Source organism: Beta vulgaris, chromosome 2, assembly GCF_026745355.1.
Source record: "Beta vulgaris subsp. vulgaris cultivar EL10 chromosome 2, EL10.2, whole genome shotgun sequence".
NCBI classification, from domain to species: domain Eukaryota; kingdom Viridiplantae; phylum Streptophyta; class Magnoliopsida; order Caryophyllales; family Amaranthaceae; genus Beta; species Beta vulgaris.
Genome location: NC_079203.1, coordinates 56,158,045 through 56,182,294, shown reverse-complemented (window position 1 = coordinate 56,182,294; position 24,250 = coordinate 56,158,045). Strand labels below are relative to the sequence as shown.

The window sequence follows — 24,250 nt, the reverse complement described above, 5'->3', positions numbered from 1 at the left end:
TTTGTTTATATTTGACCCATAAATCGATGGATTTCAACACCAACCTTTATTACGATCACTTAACCTATTAGACAAGACAAATTTTCTTAGTGTTAGAGAGCGACTAAACACAATAATATAGATATCCGCATAAATTTACCAACTAAGTTAGAAGATATTGCCTTGTTTGGTAATTGGCGGTTGGCTGTTGGCTGTTACACCACAAAATGACCATTATGGACATTGATTTTTTTCATCTAACTTATACTATAAGGGTATATTTGTAATCTTATTATTAAAAAGCCAACCGCCAAGGAGGAAAAACTACTCCAAGTAGCTTTTGGTTTTTGGCTGAAAAGCCAACTTAAAAGCCAACAAAAAAGCCAAAAATCAAACACGCTTTTTGGATGCTTCACGAAACTAAAAAGCTAAAAACCAAAAGCCAAAAACAAGCAAAAAACCATTTACCAAACACCCCAATACCTGTTAGCTATGACCAGTGCTCACTCCTAGGATAGGTTACACCAAAATTTCTCTATATTGGTATGACAATTTGATCACATTTTGTGGATCATATTCTTGTTTTCTCTTCTCTTGATATGACGCATGTAGAAAACTTTACAAGTCCAAATTGTCGGCAGAGAGCAGGACCTCAATTGCTCAACCTATATACTACTACTACTACTATATAGTACTTCTATATGGTGCTAAATTAGTCGGCCTCATGGAAATTTGGGGTTAGTGGCTCGTCCTTTATTTATTCTTGGTAAGAAAATTTTCCAACATATGATAATTACATATACTTGTTGCAATATACTCCAACAAACACTCGATGCTCTATTGACCCAGATTTCGTAGAGTTACTCAAATGTTTATTAGTCAAATTGGTAAAAGGAAAAAAACATGCATTGCCATTTTGATGATTAAACTTATTTTGGTAAGTAAATTTTGTAACACATTATTACTTTGGTAATATAAATTGCAAAAACTTATCCAAATTTTTGGCGAGATGTTATAAAATATCACTAAATTATTTCGCGTGACTTAATTTATCATTCGACAAACTAAATTAGGGTTTTGAGGAAATACACAATTTTTAATTTATTGGGGTAAATCTAAGAGTGTTCTATCTTAAGTATGCATATAAAGTTTACAGATTGTGACCAATACACACGTTATATTTTACAACTTTCTATCCGAGAAGCGGATAATAACATACTATTACTTCTTTTAAAAGTATAAAACAAGAGAGTGAAGAGCCTATTTTTTAACGAGTAAAAGGTTATTATACCAATAGGCAATAACATATAGATAAAAAGAGAGTTTTTCTTTTATGAGCATTAGATCTACAAAAGTAGAAGTAGCTTTACCTTTTACCTTTTAAAAAAATTGTATTATGATGAGCCAATTTTGAATAGCTAATTCCAGGTTGCAAAATGGAGTATATTGGAAGAGAGATCCCCAATCCCCCCCCTTCTTACAAGGGATTTCAACTTACCTATCTAAAGAAAAAGATTTCGAAATACCGTATATTGAAAGTAAAATACTTAGAAAATGGATGATTGTGAAATTGTTTGGTTGATAAAGTTTATCTCACCTACCATAAGCTAAAGAAGTGACCTTCTTAATCCCTACTATTTTCTGCAATCAACATAACAACTCTACTTCCTTTGTACAAAAATAAATGAAACATTTATCCAGCATGTTAAGTCGTTTCAAAATAAATGAAATTTTACTTTATTTCGTATTCACTTCTCTCTATTTCTCTCCTCATCACATGAATCCATCTTTTTCTTTCTCTTTTTACTCTCCTAAATATACCAATATCTTACGTTTCATTTAAAACATAGGGAACGAGGTATACGCTTTTCAAGTAAATAAAACTTCCTTCAAATTGATCAACTCTAGTATTACATATCGTTAAAGCTAACTGGCTCCTTCGGCATGATTTCCCCATTAATAGCCAAAATCTTGCTCACAAACATGACCACTGATTTCTCATCATGAAAACAATGGCAAAGGATTTCTTGTAAGAAAGCAAGTAGAGAATAATAATACCTCAAACTGTGGTATTATATTATATATGTGCAAACTATAATACACATTATATGCTGTTTATTCATTACAGAATCATATACATCAAAATCTCAATGTTAAAAAAAAAGGGCACATTTGACTATGATTTTGGCATTCGCAATATACAATCAAACATTCAGGAGCCAATAACACTTCTACTATATTCTCCTTGAAGATCATTTAGCCTATCAAAGCTCATTGAAATGGATAGCGCCAACTTTCCAAACAAAATAAGTTGTTGCAAACATAACTGTGCTAATAAAAACAAAAGAGAAAGCGATCACAAATAAATCAGAACCTCCAGGGAAGTCGAACGTCAGGCCTTTTTTCGGCATTCCTCTTTTACTGTCATCAAACAAGTTAGTAGGAGCTTGTGGAAGACCCTTCTTTCCCTTCTCACTCTCTCTCAAAGCATCTAATACGCTTCGGCCAATGTCTGATTTAGCAGGCTTGGAATCCGAGTAACGGCTTAGAACCCTAGCTGCCCTTAATCTCTCTCTAGCAGTTAGTGGCGCCTTCTTCTGCATTCCTCTTTTACTGTCATCAATAGATGATGAGACAGGTATCTTATTTTCCTGGTTTGAGTCATTGGCAACACTTGTTTCTAGTTGATTAGGTTTAAGAGAAGATTCCTCAGAAGCAGAAACCGATTCTGATATAGAACTTTCACCACGATCCGTAATTACACGATCACTCTCTGCAACTAATAGATGTGAGTGCCTTCTGTTCAATCTTATAGTTTGCCTTGATTTAATCAGGAATAGGGGAGTTGAAACATGGTCAAACGTTGGAACTAGAGATTTAATGGAGAATCCTGAGTTCTGCACCTTTGAATCAAGAAAAGGGTATTAGATAGTTTTTGACTTTACACTATATACAGAAGATTTGCACTATATACAGAAGATTTGCAGGACATCAGATAAGGAGGTCAACGTTTTGAATTTTACTCCCACAATTATATGGGCATGATCATGACTTGCAATTTGACACATCTATCAGATAACAATTCTTTAAAACCATGACTTGCAAACAAGGGTCGCAGACAAATAAGCACACATCCATATTTCTGCAGTTCAGCATTCCATAGTTGCTATCCATTAAAATTGCCATTTAACCCAGGATCCCGATCTGCTATGGTGAAATTCAGCATTACATAATTGCAACAGGGACATAAATTCACAGCTCAACAAAAGAATGAGAATAATTCCCACTTAACAATATACAAGGTATACCTATTGCACATTGACATTTTTTGCTGAGAAGCGGTGTGATAGCATAGAAGTCATAAAGCTTCTCTCATTTCTCAGCGAAACCCAGTTGATAAGTCAAACTGAGGACTACACTCAAGTTTGATCCCACGGTCAATCCAAGGCAAGTTTCAACAGAGTACAACCCCATAATGTCAAAATCAGGGCAATAACGTATTCATTTTTGCGAAATATTACAAAATGAAAGCTTTTTAAGATCTGTACTAGAGAGGCTTATCAATCGGGTGGGGAGAAGGCAAGTATTACCTCAACAAGAACTCTAGCTATTCAGAATCAACAAAAGCTACTCATCATCAGTCCTTCTTGACTGAACTCTCAGATGGATCCCCTTTACAGAGGATTCGAGCTTTTGGAGGAAATTTTCCCTTCTTGTTCGTAGGTCGCGCCTAGAATTTTGAACGAAACAATCTAAGTAAGCACTATGCTATGTTCTGCTCAATTCAACTAAACAGAACTAGCATTAATGAAAGAAGTTACTAAATACTTCATATTTTATACGTTCTTCCTTGCTTCACATGTTCATTAACATTATTCATCAATCCATAAAATTTCAGAAAAATAACTTGGATCTTTCTCCGCAACCTGTTAACTGTAGGAGCTGTTCACTTCATTTATAATAAGGTGATCTAGTCTAAAATTATAAAATATGGTCTGGTATGATTCTTTTCGGTATGATTTGTTTTTGGTCTGCTGAACTTTGACCATGATATGACACTAATTTATAAGAAAAAACATGTTCATGCAGGATTTTATTAGATTCTGATCAACATGTATTTTTCAAAAAAAGTAATTTTTGTAAATTTACTAATACAGAGTTTTAGAAATGGTGAAGAGTAGACGGAAAAGTCTGTCTTAATTTCTGGTCCGGTTTGATTTAATCAAATTCTAAACAGAATTCATAAGTTATTGAAGTAAGATGAAGAGAGCATAGCCTCAAATTCAAAAAAAACCACCATACAGCCGGGTGTAGACTAGCCAAGTTGCCTCTTAATTCGAATTCATAGGGAAAGGCAAATCCTCCACATCAATAGTTCCCTCATAAACAAACCAAAAACAAAAGAGTGATAGGTAAAAAGGAATTATACTTGTAGTATCATTTTCTTCAGCTTAAACTTATGTTAGCAGAAGCAAAGGCGTAATACAATCTCAAGTCTCAATAAAGCACCATGAGGTAATACTTCTCAACTAGAAAAGTAAGAATGCATATATTCGTACAGTGAACCTACGCTCTGTATTAAGAACCTAAGTGCACTAATCTCACATTGCAATAATTGCCCTCCATAACTTAAAGAATTTGGCCAAATTGAAATATAAAATGAAATTTTGGAAAAATAGTTTTCTATGCAATCGAATATATCTCATAAACCAATAGTCCCAATATGAGATGATGATAGGTTTATCTCCATAATGCACTAGAAGTACCCAATATCAAAGCTAAAATTGGAAATTCGATTGGAAATTCATGTTTTTATTAGAATTAGTGTAGAATATAGTCCTGTTTTTGATTTAATACATTCATTTGAAGTTTAATTACTTGATCTTAAAGAGCTCCTTCATCCATGACATGATCAAATTCCCCCATACACCTCTATTTTTTAGTTGCTACACTTCTTGTTTTCACGTCATCCAATGCATTACTTTGATCAACAATATCTTTAATTACAGATAGCAAAAGATCATAAAAATTGATATTACGAAGATATGCATTAAGATGAACTCACTTGACTATGTTATATCTTATACTACATACGAGATAAAAACAAGGAATTAGTTGGTGAATGGTTACTATGCAAGCGTAACATCTAAAAAACGAAGGAAGCAATAAGCATAGACACTGGACAAAGGCTATGTTCTTTTGCACTGAATTAATAAAAATTCAGTTCAATTCAGACAGATTCAGTTCAGTTCATTTCATTTCATTTTAAGTTAGTTTCCTCTCACAGTTTTTCATTCATTTAAGTTCATTTCACTTCAGTTCCGACAAATTCAGTTCAGTCTACAGTTTTTCATTCATTCAAGTTCATTTCACTTTAGTTCCAGACAAATTCAGTTCAGTTCAGTCTAGTCTGAAAGAACAGAGCCAAAATCAACTTCTATAATCACAAAAATGAGATTAAATAAAAACAAAAATAGAGATAACAACAGAAAACTCACATTTCCGAAGGAGTGATTAAAGCGTTTGCCTTCAACGATCTTATTATGACCTCTTCCGCAGTAACCTTAAACACACAAAAACATGCAAAAAACATGTCAAAAATTGAAGAAAAAAGGAAAAAAAATCAAATTGAACTTGAATTTGAAGAAGAAATGAAAGTTAGGGTTTTCAATTGTGAAATTCGGAGGTTAATTTATTACTCAGTGATGGTGCTGAAGATGTGGAGGTGGCGGAAGTAGAGAGAGATGAAACGCCGACGACGGAGTGAGAATGAGAGAAGGAGAGAGAAAGTGCTGAGGAAGCCATGGAAGTGGATTCCCAGATTTAGTGAACCATTGGAGAAGTTGAAGATAAGAGAGGCTAGACTACTAGAGGATAGGATGATGCAACATGCAAGCAAGCGTGTTATTCGCTTTTGTTTTAGGTTTTGGTGCGTGTGACAAATCACAAATGATATTTTTTGAGTATTTGTCAAACGTATTATTATTATTTTGTGCTGCTAAATTAAGGTTAGATGCGAATTGAACTCCATTTATAATTGATAATTGATAAGTGATATACTACATAAACATCAATTGATGAATCATAATGGTAAATGAAATACGGTTTCTTGAAACACTATTAGTTGACAATTTGAGATTTACCTGTGTACATGTGAGTTTACCAAGAAAGGACCTGTTCGGTATCACTGTCAGTTTTAAATTTTTGGATTTATGATTTTAGAATCATATGATATAAGTAGTATTATAAACTTAAACTTGGTCATGATGATAGTAATCATGCTAATTATGAAAACTGACAACTAAAAACTGAAAATTACTTTTTCTAGTTTTCATATTATGGTTTTTGGTTTTCGAAAAAACTGAAAACAGAAAACAGAAAATGATAACGAATGGACCTTAAGTTAATATTTTGACAATTCAAGGGTTCTTTAGTCTCTTTCATATTTGGTGTGAAGTTTAAATTATTAAAAGAGTTAGTTCTGATAAGGGAAATCAAGATCATATAATCTATAATCATTTTTCTTTTTCTTTTGGGCTATTTTTTTTTCATCGAAGTAGAATAATAAGAAACTTTGACAATCTTTTAAAATTGACCGCGATTATTTACAATCAATTGCAAAATTCTTTCAATTTATTGGAATTCAACAAAAAAATTCAAACAATGCCTATTTTATATTCTTTGTCCTTAATTAATCCATATCTAATTTGACATGAGTGAATATACAACTAAAAAAAATGTGATTCATCGATAGTGAAAGTATTGGGTCAGACCGTCTGACGTATTGTTTACTATCAGACGGGCTGAGCCCAATACATCTTCTCTCTGCTTCACTTTTTAGGTCACATTCTCTCTCCTCTTTCTTCTTCTTCTCTGGATTTTCATATAATCCACTCAGTTTCGATTCTTGAGCTGCAATAATTTCATAATCTCCATTCTAGCCTATAATCCACAATCACATAACAGTCAAGATTTACAAGAAGAATTGTTGCAATGTTAAAAGATTGAAATCATCTTATTCTTCCTCAGCATCCTCTGATGAAACCAGTGACAAATTGGTTCCTTAATTTTGTTTAACCAGAAATTGAACCCCAACAGTTTTGCTTTTCCTCTGATGAAACCAGTGACAAATTTAGATCTTCAAACCCTCTCGATGAAATGAAAAAGAAGTGGCTTCAGATTTTGCAAAGAACTCGCTCCATTCTTCTTGTAAATCTTGACTGGTATGTGATTGTGGATTATAGGCTAGAATGGATGTTCAAATGAGTGTCAAGTTTTAGTGGATCAAGCTAAGAGGAATGAAAAAGAAGGAGAAAGTGAGAGAAAGCAAGGTTAGTGTTTTGTTTTTCAGTTGGACTTTGTTTTGTTTCAGTTGGACTTTGTTTTCTTTCAGTTGGACTTTGTGTTTCTTTCAGTTGGACTTTGTGTTTCTTTCAGTTGGACTTTGTTTTGTTTCAGTTGGACTTTGTTTTTTTCAGTTGGACTACCTGAAAAAAAATGAAGACTACCTGAAAAAGAATGAAGACTACCTGAAAAAAAATGAAGACTACCTGAAAAAGAATAAAGACCAACTGAAACCCAAAGTAAGTCTAACTGAATTACAAAAACCAACTGAAAAAAAGAAGACTAACTGAAAACAAAATAAAGACTACCTGGAAAAAAAATGAAGACTACCTGAAAAAAAATGAAGACTACCTGAAAAAGAATAAAGACCAACTGAAATCCAAAATAAGTCTAACTGAAGTACAAAAACCAACTGGAAAAAAAAGAAGACTAACTGAAAACAAAATGAAGACTACCTGAAAAAAAATGAAGACTACCTGAAAAAAAATTAAGATTAACTGAAAAAAAATTGGAACCACCTGAAAGTCGTCCGACCAAAGATTATGGTCGGACGAGTCCGACACAATACGTTCTCTTATCGATATTATCATTAACAACGACATTTGGGAAAATAGATGAAATACATTACACAATATAATGGACCTTCAAGCCTTCAACCGAAACAAGTAAGGATCCATCTCAACTAAAAGTTTCATAATAGTATTATACTTTCAATCTAGACCCTAATCATTTCCTTAGCTTATTTGAGCAAATGACAATTTTTTTTGTTTTAATCTTGCAAGGAGCCCAACAATATAAATAGGGGATTTATGATTAAAGGGTGAAAGTGTAATAGCCTATTTCGTAAATAGGAACTTATAAAAGTTAATTTTCTTGGAGTAGAAATTGACTAATTGAGGCTACTTGCCTCAAACATTGGCTGGTAAGGCATGCATAACATGACCTCAGGGGCTAAGGGGGAGCGCTCTACTGATAAGAGGTTTTTAGTGTGTCGTTAAGGCACTAAGAACCGCTTTCCAAACAATATTTATAGTCCTAACAAGCAATCACTAAGAGAATAATAAGGGCAAGTCAAGGGTCGATCCACAGGGAAAATGGGATTGATTAAGAGTCTATCTAGTCTAGACTACCTAATTGAAAGGTATTTGGGGTTTGAAAGATGTTTGGTAACAATTAAGACTAATCTAACAGCTAGAACAAGCAAAAATACGAGTTTAAATATCAAATAAAAGACACTAGAGTTAAGGTTACTAGTATGAATAAGAACGGATGATGATTGTTAATGCGATTGCGAAGCAACAGAGACGATTATGCAAGGTTTAGTTTCCCTCTAAATTACTTGAGTCCTCTCTCGAATGGTCCTCAAGAGTAATCACTAATCAATCAACTAAATCCTCTCTCGAATGGTCTTTAGTTAATTGATTAAGGATTCGATAAGTTTGGAAAACCCCTAATGAAGGATCCCCTTAATTTCCATCCAATATCTTGGTATAGAAATTAAGTTGATTCTTGGGGATGATAAAAGAGTTCAAAATCCGTTTAAGAACGTTTGAAATCAAAATACCAAAGTATAATGTGATCAATATCTATCCTAAGGTCTCAAAACACCAAGATCAATGCATAATTTCTCTAAATAATCACAATCACATCAACACATATTTAAACCCTAATTCATACTTTCACCCTAACCCTAGATTATGAAACTACTCACTAATCATGGAGTTAAAGCAATTAAACAATGAATCTATGACTAATCTAAAGTTAAACATGATTAAGAAATGATTAAACTAATGAAACGCAATTATTAAATAGAAATGAAGATCTTAAATAATATAGAACATAAACAACACCAAGAGAATGAAATAAAAACTAAAACTTTGAATTGAATTGAATAAAAGTACCTTGAATGTAAATCGAATCACAAACTATGATCTCTAATCTCAATTACCAATGAAAACTCAAGTGTTTTCTCTCTAATACAAAACCCTAAAAAGTTGTGTGAAAGATAGAATAAAGCGTAAGTCTTCGAAATAAAACAAAAACCCGTTTAATGAAGCCACGAGCTCCATTTTTCGGAAACGACTGGTGCAGGCGCACCAAGATGAGGTGCGGGCGCACCAAACAGAGGTGCGGGCGCACCAAAATCAGGTGCGGGCGCACCTCACCCTTCTGCCTCAAACCGGACAGTTCAACTTAAAAGAGCATAACTTCTTCGTTTTATATCCAAATCAAGCTTATGACCAGTCGTTGGAAAGATATCGAAACGAGCTTTCACCTCCAACTAGAATCACCTTCATCCGATGTGTGGTTTGAAAGTTATATCCATTTGAAGTTCTCTGATCAAATTTGTAATGTGCAATGTGCTCCTTTGTGCGAGCGGACATGGGGAATGGTGCAAGCGTACCATTTATCAATGTGCGCTTTGTTTTCATTGCTACCTTTTCCAACTTTACAAATCGTAGCCTTCTTAGTAGTTTCACCTATATCAAGAACATGCCAAAACAAGGTGAAAGCAAATGTACTAGAAATTCGGTCAAAAATGACTAAAAATCTAGCAAAATATCACTATGATCAAGTATGATCAAGTGAATGAAATAGAAGGGAAAAGGGAGAATAAAGAGGGAAGAAAGGGGAGAAAGAGGATCAAAATGAGCTAAAAGGAGTCCATAAAGTACGTTTGAAACACACTTATCATCTACCCACTTGAGCTAACTCCTATCCTTAAAAGATCCCCCTCTATATGGTAAAATAAAATATAGAGCTAATCAAGTAGACCATAAACGAACTAAGGTCTCAAACAGCAAATCACTTGATTTACTCTTTTGGTTTTGGTTGTCAACCATCAAACAAAGTTACTACTATAAAATATAAGGCAACAAAGACTGAAACTCATTCCAAAAATATATGAATTTCAAATCTATATTTGCTATGATATGACATTCTCATGGTTCAAACTATAAGATGGTGGTACATGGAAAGGGGGGGAAGGAGCTATTGCAAAATTTTCGTGATGCTACACTTGAACACTATCATCGATGAGCAACTAAAATCAACACAGTTCCTCTCTCTTCCAAGTGCTTCACGCATTCGACCTGTGTATTTAAAAAGTCATCAATGCGTCGCTTGTGAACGGGAAGGGGTACGGCAAGCACACAAGAAGTCCAAGAAGTAAGACGGCAATTCCGAGTGCAGTAGAAGTCTGGTCCGGTTCACTTATTTCCTCAGCAAGTGGAGCAATCGGGCCTCTCTGTAAGATGTATATTAGAACTACCCAATAGAATGCTACATCGTTGAACAATGAAGACAGTCCAAGAAGCACAATTGAGGCACCCGTGAACCGAGCAGCAGCCTGTCAAGCATCAAGTAAAGCCATCAATAAGTAATCAGAAATTTTAAGTTTGGTTGTTAGCATACTATATTTCATGGCTGTACCTTTCTTCCCCATATGGCAAAAGAAATACGCCCTCCGTCAAGCTCTCCAGCAGGAATGCTGTTAATGGCGTTAATCAAGAGCCCAGCCCATGCCCATATAACAAGTGGATTGAGTGATATTGCTTGACCTTCCTTAAGGACATCACCTAGAAGTAGTTTGGCTGTTCATGAAAGAAAGGACATCATCAGGAGCAGGATACACGGAAAGATTAAGAACACAACACAGATCAACTAAGTTCACCAAAAAAAAGTTCAAGTTCGGCAAAATAAGTTCAATTAAGCAAAAATAGATTATGTTCTCCACAAATAATTAAGTTCAATAAACAGAGCTTTAGTTGTTTTCACTCAACACCAGACTGTGATTAGTAGATGCAAGAGAAAGTTGCTTACCAATTCCCCCAACAAGAAACGATTCATGAAAAACACCAGCATCAACAACGATGCCAAGGCCATCACTAGGTGGCAGAATGAATCCCAACAAGAAAAGTATAAGTCCCAAACTATAGCCAGCCAGAGGTCCCGCTGCAGCAATCTTTAGAAGGTCCTCGCGTTTAGGTACAATATTGACGATCCTTGTAATGGCACCAAAAGAGCCTATCTGCCGTCAAAGTAACTCCTCATACATATTGTTCACAAAAAGGAAAATCATGTGCAACTTTTCTTCAATTGCAGCTTAAAGCATCTCAATATTTACGCATAGGGAAGAATCAAAAGGCAATGCATTTGGAGACATTGTATTGAGTTGTATGCTTACGTTTTACAAAGGGTTCTAGAGGACTCGAACCTCCATTTCATTTGTAAATTATTTAGATGATTGTCTAAGGAAAGTAATATTTTTCCTTAATTTACGCCCATTTGGTGTCCCTCTTGATATTGGAACTACGGTATAAAAGCAAAAAGTAGAGCTGGCAAACAAGTCGGATCATGTCGGCTACAAGTTAACGGATTGAATTCCCCCGACCCTAATAAACAAAGTGGCAAACCCTCAACCCTAAAGAACACACACATGATAACCCAAACAATTTAGCTTATATGAATTATGTCATTTTCTCAGTACGAAATGAAGTTTTAATAAACCAATCGAGACAACAAACTCTAATTAAAATAAATAAGTAAACTACTTTAAACGATTAAATGGCACTTATAGTATTGATAATAGTTTAGCAAATAAATGAGTTGTCGTGTTGGGTATCTTAATTATATTATTGGTTTCATGAAAGGTCTTTTCTCGTTTCATTCTTTTGTTAGGGGACCATTATCAACTTCGCAAAACCAACACAAGGAATTCAGTACTCCCTCTGTTTTTTTTATCGTTCTCAACTTCTCACTTAGAATCTTAACACTATTCATACTTAGAGAGAATCTTCTCAATTTTTTTCAATATATAAGAAAAAATATAGTCATGTAGGGTCTTGTTTGATTCGTCTCAATTAGTACATTATTAATATTCAATCATTATAATTTTTACTAATATACAATGAAAGATATTTAAGTTCAAAGATGTGCACTGGGAGATGTGCACAGGAAAGTGAGAAAGATAAAAAACAGAGGGAGTATTCAATAGGAAAATATTAATTTATAATGAGAACACGTCTAATATGAACTAGAATACGCACTTCACATGAATATGTCCGATATTCTCAATGAAGATGTGATGAATGCATAATAATTAGGGTGCCTTCATTCTGGAAATGGAGCATATTCATCTGGGAGTGTCAGATATATATTAGGGTAATGAGAATATCTCTCTGGTGACACATCCAATAGGACTTATATATCTTACCTGCCAACTGGGGATGAAATATGGCACACCAAGCTTCACTCCACAGCCTTTTGCAATTGCATAATGTCCAAGCTCATGAACCCCCAAAATAAGCACACTCACAAGCGCTCCAGGAAGACCATTCTTCAGTAGTTCAAGCTTATCAAAACTTGATCTGAGATAAAAATGAAAAACATAAATCCCAAACACAGTGGTCATTGTCAAGAACATGCAAGTACAAAATGTGCATTATCTTAAATATGCTGTCAGCCTGTCACTACAAGTCTACAAGTTTTCAGATTAATGGCCAATAAATGAACGTTGGATCATCTACATTCTAGAGAAGAAAAAAAGCAAATGAAGACTCCATGGCAGAACAAACAGACGACAAATTCTGGAGTTCTGACTATTTGCATATGGCCAGAGTTCCGGTAAAGCCAGAAATACGTGTAAACTTGAAATGAACAAGATCTGAGAAAAGGGCATACAAAAGGTCTGACTGTAGTTCAGGAACATTTCGTAGTAGTAATGTAAAAAGAGTAACCAATCCAAAAGCCCCTGCTGCAAGCCATTCTGGTACAGCTGCAGCAGATCACAAAAGAGGTTGGAATGCTGCATTTATCTAAAGATGATTGATACTTCCCTTTCATCTAAGACGAGAGCCAAAAAATAAAAGAGTCATATCTACCTGTTGTCTCTGGTTGCAATGTTCTCCTTGGCACCACCACTGCCACAGGTTTATCATCTTCAGGGTTTATAAGCAGAAAAAGCTTATATTGGTCTCCAAATCTATCCTGCATCAAAATTCAATCCTCACAAGGTCTTAATCTGATAGTTAACACTTAAAGAAGTACGGAGGCAGGATACAAACATACCTGCAGCCGCTTCGATATTTTTTCATAGCTTTTCGTTGCTACCCCTCGTAAATTTCCTTTAAATAATAATCCACCCTAAATAAATAATTAATTATAATTAGAAGAAAAACTCCAACAAGCCATCATATGCTGCAAAACTGGGGTTAAAGTTGTAAGTAGATGCTCTACACTCAGCAGGGAGCATCTAATTCCCAAGCTCTCATATATCAACAGATAGCAAGAGAAACAACAATACAAAGGAGATACAACACAAAAACTCTTCTATTTTATAATTGTTCAGAATTGATACTACATAAGACACCAGATCAATGTAAAGGAGAATCCATGAGAAGCATTGTAGCATACGGCATGATCAAAGAATCATACAATCCCTCAACAAGAGAGCCTCGGAGGGCAGGACACGACACTGTTTTGACTAATACTATATATACATACATACATATGTATATATATATACATATATGTATATACATGAGAATGCTCCTTACATGAGAAATGAACTCACTATATATATATATATATATATATATATATATATATATATATATATATGTGCATATTATACATTCAGGTGGTTAGAATTTAGATTCATCGCAGTGCATATTACAATAGACGAACTTTTAAAATTTTCTTAAATATGCAACTTGAGACGCTGAGGGTCAAAGGCCTACATTCGAGAGCATAGAAAGGCAAATGAAACAATTTTGAAAAGGAAATACAGAGAGAGTAACACATCCAATTTAAAACAACAATTATTTTTTTTTAAATAGTAATTTACATCATTTAATATCGTTGAATATCTTAAGACCTCTATGTTAACCCTGTTTAAGACTGACTGGCTCCTGCTAAATTCTATCCTCCTAAGAGATGCACAAAGAGAAGCATATGCATATACTGATAAGGCAATAGAAATTGCAATTTTAATCACCAACCTCATATGGTTCTTGCCCTGTGACGAAAAATGTGTCAAATCCGAATACTTGATCTCTAAGTATGTCAATTGTCTCCTTCGGGATCCTAACTGCTTCATCCAGCTGCTGAAGCTGATCACAGAAAAGAAAAAAAAGCCATTCGCAATAGAGTGATCATTTGCAGATGCAAAACGGGAAGGGGCAGGAAATACTTATAGCACAGCATATTTTTCGAAAAAAAAAGAAACAGGAAATAAGAAAAAAGAAGAAACAGCTGAAATGCTAGCATATGGGGTAAAACCACAATCACCTTCACACCTGGAAGAGGTGAACCACTGGCAACTTGTGAATTGTCAGGATCCTGCTAACATGCAACATGAACATATTTGAGTCATTCAAGTAGAGGCAATATGGAAATCAGCAACTATATTTGTGCCACCAAATGTTTGCTTGGACGGGAAACATTTTTAAAGGCAAATGATTTTCATGGAAAATCAATTTCCACGGAAAACAAAAATGTAAATTAGTTTTCCTTTTTCTGGTTCCTCAAAGAAGTTGGACGGAAAAGAAAAATGAGAGCGGAGAGAGGGGTAGAGACAGAGGAGCAAGGAATTAAGAAGAAAATGTCGCATTGCTTCCTTTAGGAGCATGTCGCATTGCTTCCCTTACAAAGGAAAACGATTTCCATCCTTGGGAAAACTATCTTTCACCCTATACAGACCAAACAAAGATAATGGGAAAGCCTTTCGTCCAAACCAAACACTCTCCAAGAGAATGATGGTTCCTCTGGCACTCGGCCAGGCAGATCAGCCAATTAAAACTTTAAGATGGTAAAGGTACTCATTATTGAGAGGTATTACAACAGAAGAACTATCTCAACATTGTCACTCTTCATAGAACATATTCAAATCTAACAAGATGAAGAAGCTGGGTCAAAGCCAGAACATAATAGAGCATGTGTCCTATATTCTACATTTATAATAATGGTTAAGTACTTCAGAAGCAGCATATATTATGGTTCTTATTACATTCTAAAAATTCAACAATAAAGTTATTGCAATATATTGGCAATGTCTAAAATAAAAGGCTAACATACTAAACAAAATAATTTGTTTCAAGGTACATGACTTCCTTGACCCCCACCCCCCAACTACTGAAATAAAAGAATCCATAAAACACCTTTCTCGTTAGAATGAAAAGCCAGTACTTTTCTGCAAAAAAAGTCTCCACATAACATTTACATCACCAAGCATCAGATAAGCAATATTTCATAGCGTCATGCCACGATAAGTTGGGGACCAAGTGTATAACATATTTTGGAACGAATGGAGTTGAAAATGAGCAGCTAACATGATGGGAGATTGAAACAGTTTTATAAACAGCACTGGTTATTTATAGAGGAAGATGGGAGACAGAACATGATGGGTATTTGAGCACCTAAGTTATGAAGAATTCTATCAATCAACTATAACTTACTTGCTTACGGCCTTCCTCATTAACTTTGATCTCATTGCTTCCCACATTATTGCTGTCTGAATTCAAAATATCTGTGGATAATTGCTCCTTTTCCTAAAAGATATAAAATCCTCAGTAAGGAAATATTGGAGTAAAACAGATAACATACGCAATAAAGATAATCCTTGATTAAATCATTACCAGTTCAGGCGATGGATCACTCTCTGTGCTGTAATCAATTGACCCTGCGATTTCATTGCCTCCATCCTTGTCTCCCTATATATTATGGAAATGAAGTAATGAACAAAAGACTCTGGGACCATTACCACTTCGCTTGATTCTAATAAAGGATGGCCAAGGAGGATCCCGATCTTAACTTTCAGTATCAAATTACCAATTATTTCTTCAATTTCAATAATAAAACAAAGCTGTTTTAAATAAACATATACATCGATATGGCAATATTTCTATAGCTCTTTCCAATTTCCAGACAAGGCAATATGAATACATGATGTATGTATGTTATAGCTTGTCCACACTAAATTCTGCCTATATAACCATGTGTTAGAACTTAAAAATCACCAACATACCTGGTCTTTTGGCTGAATAAAGCACCAACATATTAATTAAGATGTTGCTGCATTAACAATTCTCCTTTTAGAATAATAGATGAGAAAATTTCCCAAAACACTAGGTGATAAAACCTTACCCCCTCACATTGTCCACATACTTTAAGAAACATCTGATGAATTTGAAATTTTTCATTGTGAGACTAGCTCAACATAAAATGCTTCTCCCTCATTTGAAACATTTAACAAAACATAGTAATTAAAGAACTCTTCACGCTCCAATTCTCTAAATTCATTCTCTTCTCATTCTTCTCTATAAGATATAAATCTCCACCCTTCACTATAAATTACAGTCCAATTCGATGCCCTCCCAATTCAATTATTTGTTGTTACTTTGGTACGAAACAATTACCTAAATGATATTTATGGTACTCAAGTTGCATTTTGTAACAAAGTAGTCATAAGTCATTGACTAATATGCCTATTTATTAGCTAAAAAAACTCCTCTCTTTTTGTTGTTTCCAACTTCCATTATGAGTTAACTGTTAGCATATGCTCAAATGCTCCAATTTTACTTTTCTGAATAATTCTACAATCGTACAATCCAATCCTACAATCCCTAACGATCCAAAGTAATATCCAGAACCTATAAACATTGCTCAAGATTAACGCAGTCTAAACTCAACCGAAACACGACTGAGTTTAGTAAGAGCAAGTAAACATAGCTCAACTAATCAACAGATTCTAAATTTACAATTACTAGTCTGATTCAACCGCAAAGTAATCAAAATTCAATGAAAACTTCTCAAACTCAGCTCAAATTTCAAATTCTTAAGTAATCAAGTTGAGCTAGCTTAAATTAGACTTCACCTTAGCTCATTATCACTCCTAAAATTGGCGCAAAACACACAAAAATACACAAATTTCAAATATTCAATGAACAGCGAAAATCAAACGAAATTGAACAACTTCAAAAACATACCTTATCGTCGTTGCCATCAGGTTCAGCATCAGTCTCACCTACTCTACAAACGAAGTCAATCTTTCTTCGATTACTTAACCTAAAATCAGAAATTCAACAACAATAAAAAAATCATAATCTGTAAACTTAATTTTTACAATCATTGACAGAAAAGTAACCTTGAAACAGCGAGAAATTGCAACGCGCAATTGTGAAATTTGCGAGGAAATTCCAAAGAGTAAGAAGCAATCAATGGCTGAAAACGAAGGACAGAGCAAGAAGTACAGTGTGAGAATGACGAAGAATTGCAACGAAGAGTTACTGCAGAACTCATTTTCTTAGCTTCAATGGCGATGAACTTGAATTGAATTTGAATCTTAATGTGATATAGAATTTAGCATCATTTGATTTGTCAATGAAATTTGGGGATTATTTTCAGACAATATTTTGAATTTCAATGGTAGAAGAAAATGGGTATTTTCGAGATATTTTGGCTGCATTTGAACTTAAAACTGTGGGAATCTTATCTTGGAATATCTGTACCCGTATTTGTTTTGCACTGATGAATGTGTCTCGGGTCATAACGATAACTGATGGGCTCAAAATGTTTGCTGTAAACTGTTAACAGTTTTTATGGTTTTCACTTCTTGGGCCGCTCAAGTGTAGTAACGTCCCGTTCTTTTGGATCGGAAGAAACGGTAGTATATTGTGAGAAATTGAATTGAATAGAACTGTGAGAAAGCTGAACATGAGATAGCGTATGAACTAGACTGTGAAGAACTGAATTGAAAGTAGTAGTAACTACTATGAAACTCTAGTATTAGAAGTGTATTAAAATTGTTTTTCATGAACATTTGGTTTGGTTACCTAATAATTATGTTGTAGTATAATTTACAAGTTACTGAGGACCCTATTTGGTAGGTGGTAATAGATGGGAGTACTAGTATTTTTATTTTTATTTTTGTGTTAGAAATTGACTAAGCATAATAGGGTAGATGGGATACAATTTCAACTCAAATTTTTGGATATCACTCTCCACCCGACTTTACCAACTAAGCTACGTTAATATTAATTATTTATAATTTTATATGACAGACAACATCAAATTCTGGATGCACCATATAAGTTTTGGAATACTTTGAAATTCTAATTATAGGTAAAGTAATGCAATTTAACAAAATTTTAATTTCTTTTTTTTGCAAATTAGTGAGTGAAAAAGTATTTACATACCCCTTTGCTCTTTTGTTCCTACAAAAATTATTAAAAGAAACGGTCTAATTTTAATATAAAAGTAGACCGAATCACTAAATCGATGAAACTAGTTATCAAAAGAAATTAACCTAGTCACTATTAGGCTAATTCTCTTTCAAATATTGAGCTTACCACTGCCTAATTTTAATTTAAAAGTAGGCGGTCTCTTACAAGACAAACTCTATTAATATTTGTAACCTTGCAGGCTTGTAGCCACCATTAGACCCTCATAACTGATGTAATTCAAGTTAACCATATAATCATTTTTTTAACCACCAATTAGGCAATGAGGTCTACACTTTCAGGTTGGACATGTAACATAAAAAGCTTTTGTTCACTTTGTCCTTAAATTAGCCACCAGTTACACGGCGAGACAGATCTGCTGCCTCCCATAAAACTCCACAAGTGTGTTCGGTACCTATGGAACTTACAATTAGACAAACTTTACTGACTGTCTATGTAGTAGTTGCTCCTCTACCTTAATCTGTTTGTCAACAAGACGAAAACTCGAAAGTTATGTTTTCATTCATTTTGTTCACTCGGGATTAGGAAGTTTGACATATAATTGGTCGAACTGAGGCCTTAAAATCCTCATAAAATTTCTGCTCTGAAAATCGGCTTGCTCGCTTCCTGGCAGCAGCTGCAATCTTAAGCCGGTCAGCCTCTGGCATTCTCAAAACTTCGAGAATAGCTTCTGCATACTCATTCTCGGATTGTGCAAGAAATCCTGTTTGCTGTCCATCTTCTTCCAGCACAATGTCCATCTTCGGACCAGCTGAGTTGTGGGCTGAGAGTACAAGGGAGAGTTAAACAATATTATGTATTCGGACCATGTTATTGCATATGCATACAAAATTAAGTTAGAGATATTGTATCCTCAAAATGCTTACCTATTGGAATAGCACCAGCAGCCATAAATTCCACAACACTTATGCCAAAATGCTCGTCCGTCATGGAATGGATACCTGCAGTGGCAGCTCCCAAAAGTTTGACCAAGTCCCTGTACATTCAGTCAGACAAAACTCATAAGCCAACAAACAATCAGTCATCAATTATGATGGCATAAACTAAAAAAGGATCCAACACCAATATGTGCTCGAGTTTTCAGCTTGGTTGTTTCTAAAAGGTTAGCATATTTTGGCCTAAGCTGGAGTGCCCAAGTTTCCACATACCCAAGACTCAAAAAACTGTCGAGTGCACAACATGGGTAACTGGGTCCTGTTCACTTCAACCTATATGTGTACATAACTAAACAATTATTTTCTGATTAAAAACTGATTTTTGTTGATCTCTAGTGTATTTGTCTTACACAGTTAGCTGATAGAAACTGAACATTAACTGATTTTCATCTGATTCAAACTTTTTTACTGAACACCATTCATGTAATAACATGTATTCCTGCTACATAGATGACTAGCACAATTGCACAAAAGCAAAAAGTCCAATGAGAAGAATAGAGTTCTAGCACTTTGATTACGTTCGAATGAAATGCACACCTGTATATGATATTTTGATGGAACTCTACATCATTTTCCACCTTCAACTTAATAGCCAACTCTTTCAACTTTTGTAGTCTTTCTTCATCTGCCTTATTGCGACAGCTACCCACGAGCTGGAGCTTAGGTTTAGGCAAGCCTACATCCATTTTACTAATGGCTTTTGCGAATGCCTGGAGTTGAAGAGGATGTGCCTGGGACAAGCACAAGAATACACTTAACAAGAGTCATAATGGGCATTAAAGGCCTAAGAATGACAGCCACAACAACGATACCTTATGTCAGAATTTTACATACAAATGCCCACCTTCTCAGGACGAAATTGGGCCACTGATATAATAACTGGTGTACTAGTGGATCTCTCCAGCGGCAGAGCCTGATTGACGTAAAAGATTAAATGTAAGAGAATGATGAGAGCAAGAAACTAAAGACATGAAACCAAATTGGTCAATCAGCCAGCCAGCGGAAGATATTTCATGCAGTAAAATTTACTATTAGAATGTAATAAATAAAGGCTTGTTCACAATATCTGTAGTTAGCCAGTCCAATCAAAATGAAAAGAACAACCAAAAGTATAGGCACACAATAATGACAAAAATTTGCTGCTATCAGTTTCATAAGTAAATATTACTGTTGGGCTTCTGATTTAGTCTTCGCAAGCTACTTTGGAACTACTCCCTGCGTTTCTTAGGTACTCACACTTCTTGAAAGTTTGCTTGGACCACCAATGTCTCTTATAATATGACAATTAAAATTTTAAAAAATAGATCCATTAATATCATCCTTAAAATTTCTTGCTTATTTTCTTCTAATATTTATCCATTCAAAATACTATCATAATCTTATCTTCTTATAACTTTTATCAATATGTATTAAAAGTAATTAATGGTCAAAGTTCAACCTAGAATATTATGCTTGCCTTCTACAAGAAAACGAGGGACCATAATGCTACATGTCATCAGAGAATAGAGTGTTATTTCTAGCTCAGACAGCACAGAGCAGAGGCAAGTTACAATCACAACTAAATAGACTAATCCAAATTACTAACCTGCAGGCCTGAAGTATCACAAGGCGGATAGACTTTCCTTATACGCTCAGGGATTCGCCAAAGCTTCACAATATGAGATTGAGTCCAGGATGAGTTCACCATGACCAAGTGAGCACAAGAACCAACAAGGCCATACAGCCAACTGAAGATTGAGTAATATATCATCTTGCACCGTGATAACCAAACACTGCCATGGCATTCCAACATTAGAGTAAAACAAAGGAACTTGGTAGAGTAGTAATTCAAGATCAACCATATCCAACATAAAAGAACCAACTCTCACTTGATCAATATAACAATTTACTTCCAAAGGTTTGACAGTTCCACTATTAAGTATCAATTCAGTATCAACTTATCAAGTCTTTAAGAAGTGACTTATAAGCAGTCATAAACTCATAACGAAGTGATGCAAACAAACATCCCAAAATAAATATTCTGGCACTTAGTTAATACTTAAGACTGATCAACTACAACGAATAAGTGTCTTAAGATGAATGGGGCCTATAACAAATTAACTTAAAGGCACTCTTTATATTTTTGACGGGTCCTTTTTACACTTTTTACTTGGGCAAATCTTTATCAAGAATGATAATATATAAAATAGAGCTACATATCAAAGGCAGAAGAGCTAACCTTCGGGCAATCAAGGCATCATTGTTATACAAAGCACTTCTATCACGAACCCGGGAGACCATATCTGAACTGATGGTTGGATAATGAGTATAGCATATAACTTTGCAGCCAAATATCCTGGCTAGTGGGTAAGTAAAAGCATAGCCACTGGTATCACAATAGAATAAAGGTGTAAACTTGCTCAGAGCTTCCCAACAGAGGTAGACTGAACCAAGACTCTGACCAATCATAGTGAAGCGAGGATATGTTGTCTCTTCAATCCATTTCCTTCTTTTTAGATGGACCACCTAATACACAGAGCCACAACTAATTCAGGGACAACAAAAAACTAATATATTGCCAAAACTCAAAGATCATTTTTGCCAACTTGGATCTATACAACTTTAAGGGCCTGTTCTCTTCGGTGTAAAATAGTTGAACTGAACTGAACTGAATTGAAATGAACTGAATTGAACTGAACTGAATTGAACTGAAAAAAATAGTGATATGTGAGAGTAAAAGTATTGTCTAGAGCTGAACTGAATTGAATTGAATCAAACTGAAAATAAGCTGGGGAAAACAGGCCCTAACCCTACAATTTGGTACACCATAATGCTACAGATATAATGAAGTCAAGACAGATAATCAAGTCATGGCTCTGTATAACAATAACAAAATCACTTTCGCGAATAATGCAGAAGGATTGAAGCTGTTACAGCTTAACTTAAACGCTTAAACAAAACGAACTTCACAAATACTATAACATTCCACAGTAACTGCATTTCAGTCATCAAACAAAGGATAAGAGTAAAAGTAAACAGAAGTAACTGGACTCCAAATAACTCTTCAACCTTCCATGAAATTTAAACTACCTCCTAAGGAATCATACAAAACCTAAGAACGCCAACAGACACTAGAGTTTCGATTCGCAATATAAAAACAGAAACTTTCTAAGGATGTATTTTACCTCTATCACAAAACCAAGCTACATTTGTAGCAGAAAAAAAGTAACAAAGGTTGCTTTTCAATAATGCAATCACTAAAACTATACAACAGAACCAAATTTCTCACACCAGAAGAAAAAGAAATGGTCTACAAAAAACAAATCTTACTGCTATTTGAGCTAAATGGTAACTTCAAAATAGCCCTGTAAACCAAAAGTGACCCCTTCAAAATACATAGTAAGAGTCCTAATTGAAAATATTTAGAAAAATATCACCATGCAAATCACTTAAACTAGTACTACCAATTATCAACCAAATAACACCTACACAAATCAAAATAAGAGTGATCAATAAAGCAAAAGTTAACAAACCCAAAATATTACTCCCTCCCTCCCTCCCCAAATAGACTTTTCATTTCTCGACATTTGTCGATGCACGTTTTATATCATTAATATCTTTATTTATATATTAATAAAAATCATAAAAGTTTGTTTTTATAACGAATCAAACAAGACCCCACTATATCTTTGGAAGTCTATTAAAAGATGAAAGGAATAGATCACCTTAGGTGGGGATCCCAACTAGACTTTTCATTTCCCGACGTTTGTCAATGTACGTTTTATATCATTAACATAAAAATTTGTTTTTATAACGAATCAAACAAGACCCCACTATATTTTTCTTATATATCGAAAAAAAAATCGAGAAATGAGAAGTCTATTAAAGGACGAAGGGAATAGATCACCTTAGGTGGGGAACCCAAATGAACCCCAAAACGATCAATTGCACGAGCCATTAAAGATTGAGGTGAAGCATCATGATCTCCCGTGTAAATAACGCAATCAAGGTCTGATCTTTCATCTTGAATAGCTTTAACTGCACACCATAACACTCTCTCTCCTCCACCTCCATCGTTAGTGTATGGATGAAAAAACCCAATTGCATTTTTTTTGTTTTTTCTACCTTTGATTAAAGTTGATGGGAATTTCCATAAAATGGAGTATAAAGCTGGGATTATGATAAAAATAAACATCATCATTTTGATGGGTTTAGTTTAGTTGTTGACTCTATTTATATGGGACTAACAAATTATACTTAACGAAGTATAATGGAGAATTGAGATTGTGTTTTTTTGGTGAGAAAGAGGGGATTTTAAAAGCATAAATTGAAGAAGCGAGGAGAAATGTGAAACGGATTCACCCGCGAGTTCTTAGATCCGGCTTGATGTTCTCAGTTTTCCTCTCTCTCTAACCCGGAAAAGAAAAGTTGGGTAGGGGTGTAGGGCATATTTTGCAACAACTTTTTGACTATTTTAAGTAGAGTTATCTATTTTTTTTTAGGGGTTGTAGGATCTACTTTGAAAAAGTAAAAATTGCCAAATATATACACGTATTTGTAGTATGAGAATCATATGTATGATGAATATTATTATTTTTATAAAAAAAATTGGTAAGAAGAATTCCTCTGGACTATCTCGCACAGAGCCCTCAGGCAAATTGGTAACTAAATTATGTTTATTGTTCAACATATGCATGCCTTTATCTAACACCTAAGTCTTAAGATTCGAGATTTCGTTAAAATTATCGAATTTCAACTATACCTCTTTCATAT

At 34.6% G+C, this 24,250-nt stretch overlaps 3 protein-coding genes across 6 annotated transcripts; all 3 read right to left on the bottom strand.

Annotated features, from left to right (window-relative positions):
- Positions 1–2,021: 2,021 nt before the first annotated feature.
- Positions 2,022–5,881, bottom strand: LOC104903165 (uncharacterized). 2 transcript variants are annotated; one of them, XM_010691165.4, is made up of 3 exons: positions 5,679–5,881; positions 5,478–5,542; positions 2,022–2,882 (listed from the first exon to the last, which is right to left on the bottom strand). In XM_010691165.4, exons 1-3 carry the CDS (start codon positions 5,782–5,784, stop codon positions 2,244–2,246), a joined length of 810 nt encoding a protein of 269 aa, XP_010689467.2. In that variant the 5' UTR covers positions 5,785–5,881; the 3' UTR covers positions 2,022–2,243. The 2 variants fall into 2 exon arrangements, with proteins under 2 accessions (XP_010689467.2, XP_010689470.2); XM_010691168.4 differs by having other exon boundaries at positions 2,022–2,876; positions 5,679–5,879.
- Positions 5,882–10,191: 4,310 nt separating this feature from the next.
- On the bottom strand, positions 10,192–17,797 carry LOC104903175 (probable zinc metalloprotease EGY2, chloroplastic). 2 transcript variants are annotated; one of them, XM_010691174.4, is made up of 13 exons: positions 17,468–17,795; positions 17,310–17,388; positions 15,960–16,034; positions 15,780–15,872; positions 14,614–14,664; positions 14,325–14,435; positions 13,393–13,467; positions 13,206–13,311; positions 13,006–13,099; positions 12,539–12,692; positions 11,146–11,353; positions 10,756–10,916; positions 10,192–10,672 (listed from the first exon to the last, which is right to left on the bottom strand). In XM_010691174.4, the coding sequence occupies exons 1-13, from the start codon at positions 17,620–17,622 to the stop codon at positions 10,424–10,426; spliced, it is 1,611 nt and encodes a 536-aa protein (XP_010689476.2). In that variant the 5' UTR covers positions 17,623–17,795; the 3' UTR covers positions 10,192–10,423. The 2 variants fall into 2 exon arrangements, with proteins under 2 accessions (XP_010689476.2, XP_048495604.1); XM_048639647.1 differs by lacking the exon at positions 14,614–14,664 and having other exon boundaries at positions 17,468–17,797.
- Positions 17,798–18,854: 1,057 nt separating this feature from the next.
- On the bottom strand, positions 18,855–23,959 carry LOC104903179 (GDP-Man:Man(3)GlcNAc(2)-PP-Dol alpha-1,2-mannosyltransferase). Of its 2 annotated transcripts, none has more exons than XM_010691179.4 (7): positions 23,385–23,959; positions 21,717–22,003; positions 21,084–21,270; positions 20,343–20,411; positions 20,036–20,229; positions 19,430–19,539; positions 18,855–19,326 (listed from the first exon to the last, which is right to left on the bottom strand). In XM_010691179.4, the coding sequence occupies exons 1-7, from the start codon at positions 23,676–23,678 to the stop codon at positions 19,085–19,087; spliced, it is 1,383 nt and encodes a 460-aa protein (XP_010689481.2). In that variant the 5' UTR covers positions 23,679–23,959; the 3' UTR covers positions 18,855–19,084. The 2 variants fall into 2 exon arrangements, with proteins under 2 accessions (XP_010689481.2, XP_057248818.1); XM_057392835.1 differs by lacking the exon at positions 23,385–23,959 and adding an exon at positions 23,203–23,223.
- Between the last annotated feature and the right edge of the window lie 291 nt (positions 23,960–24,250).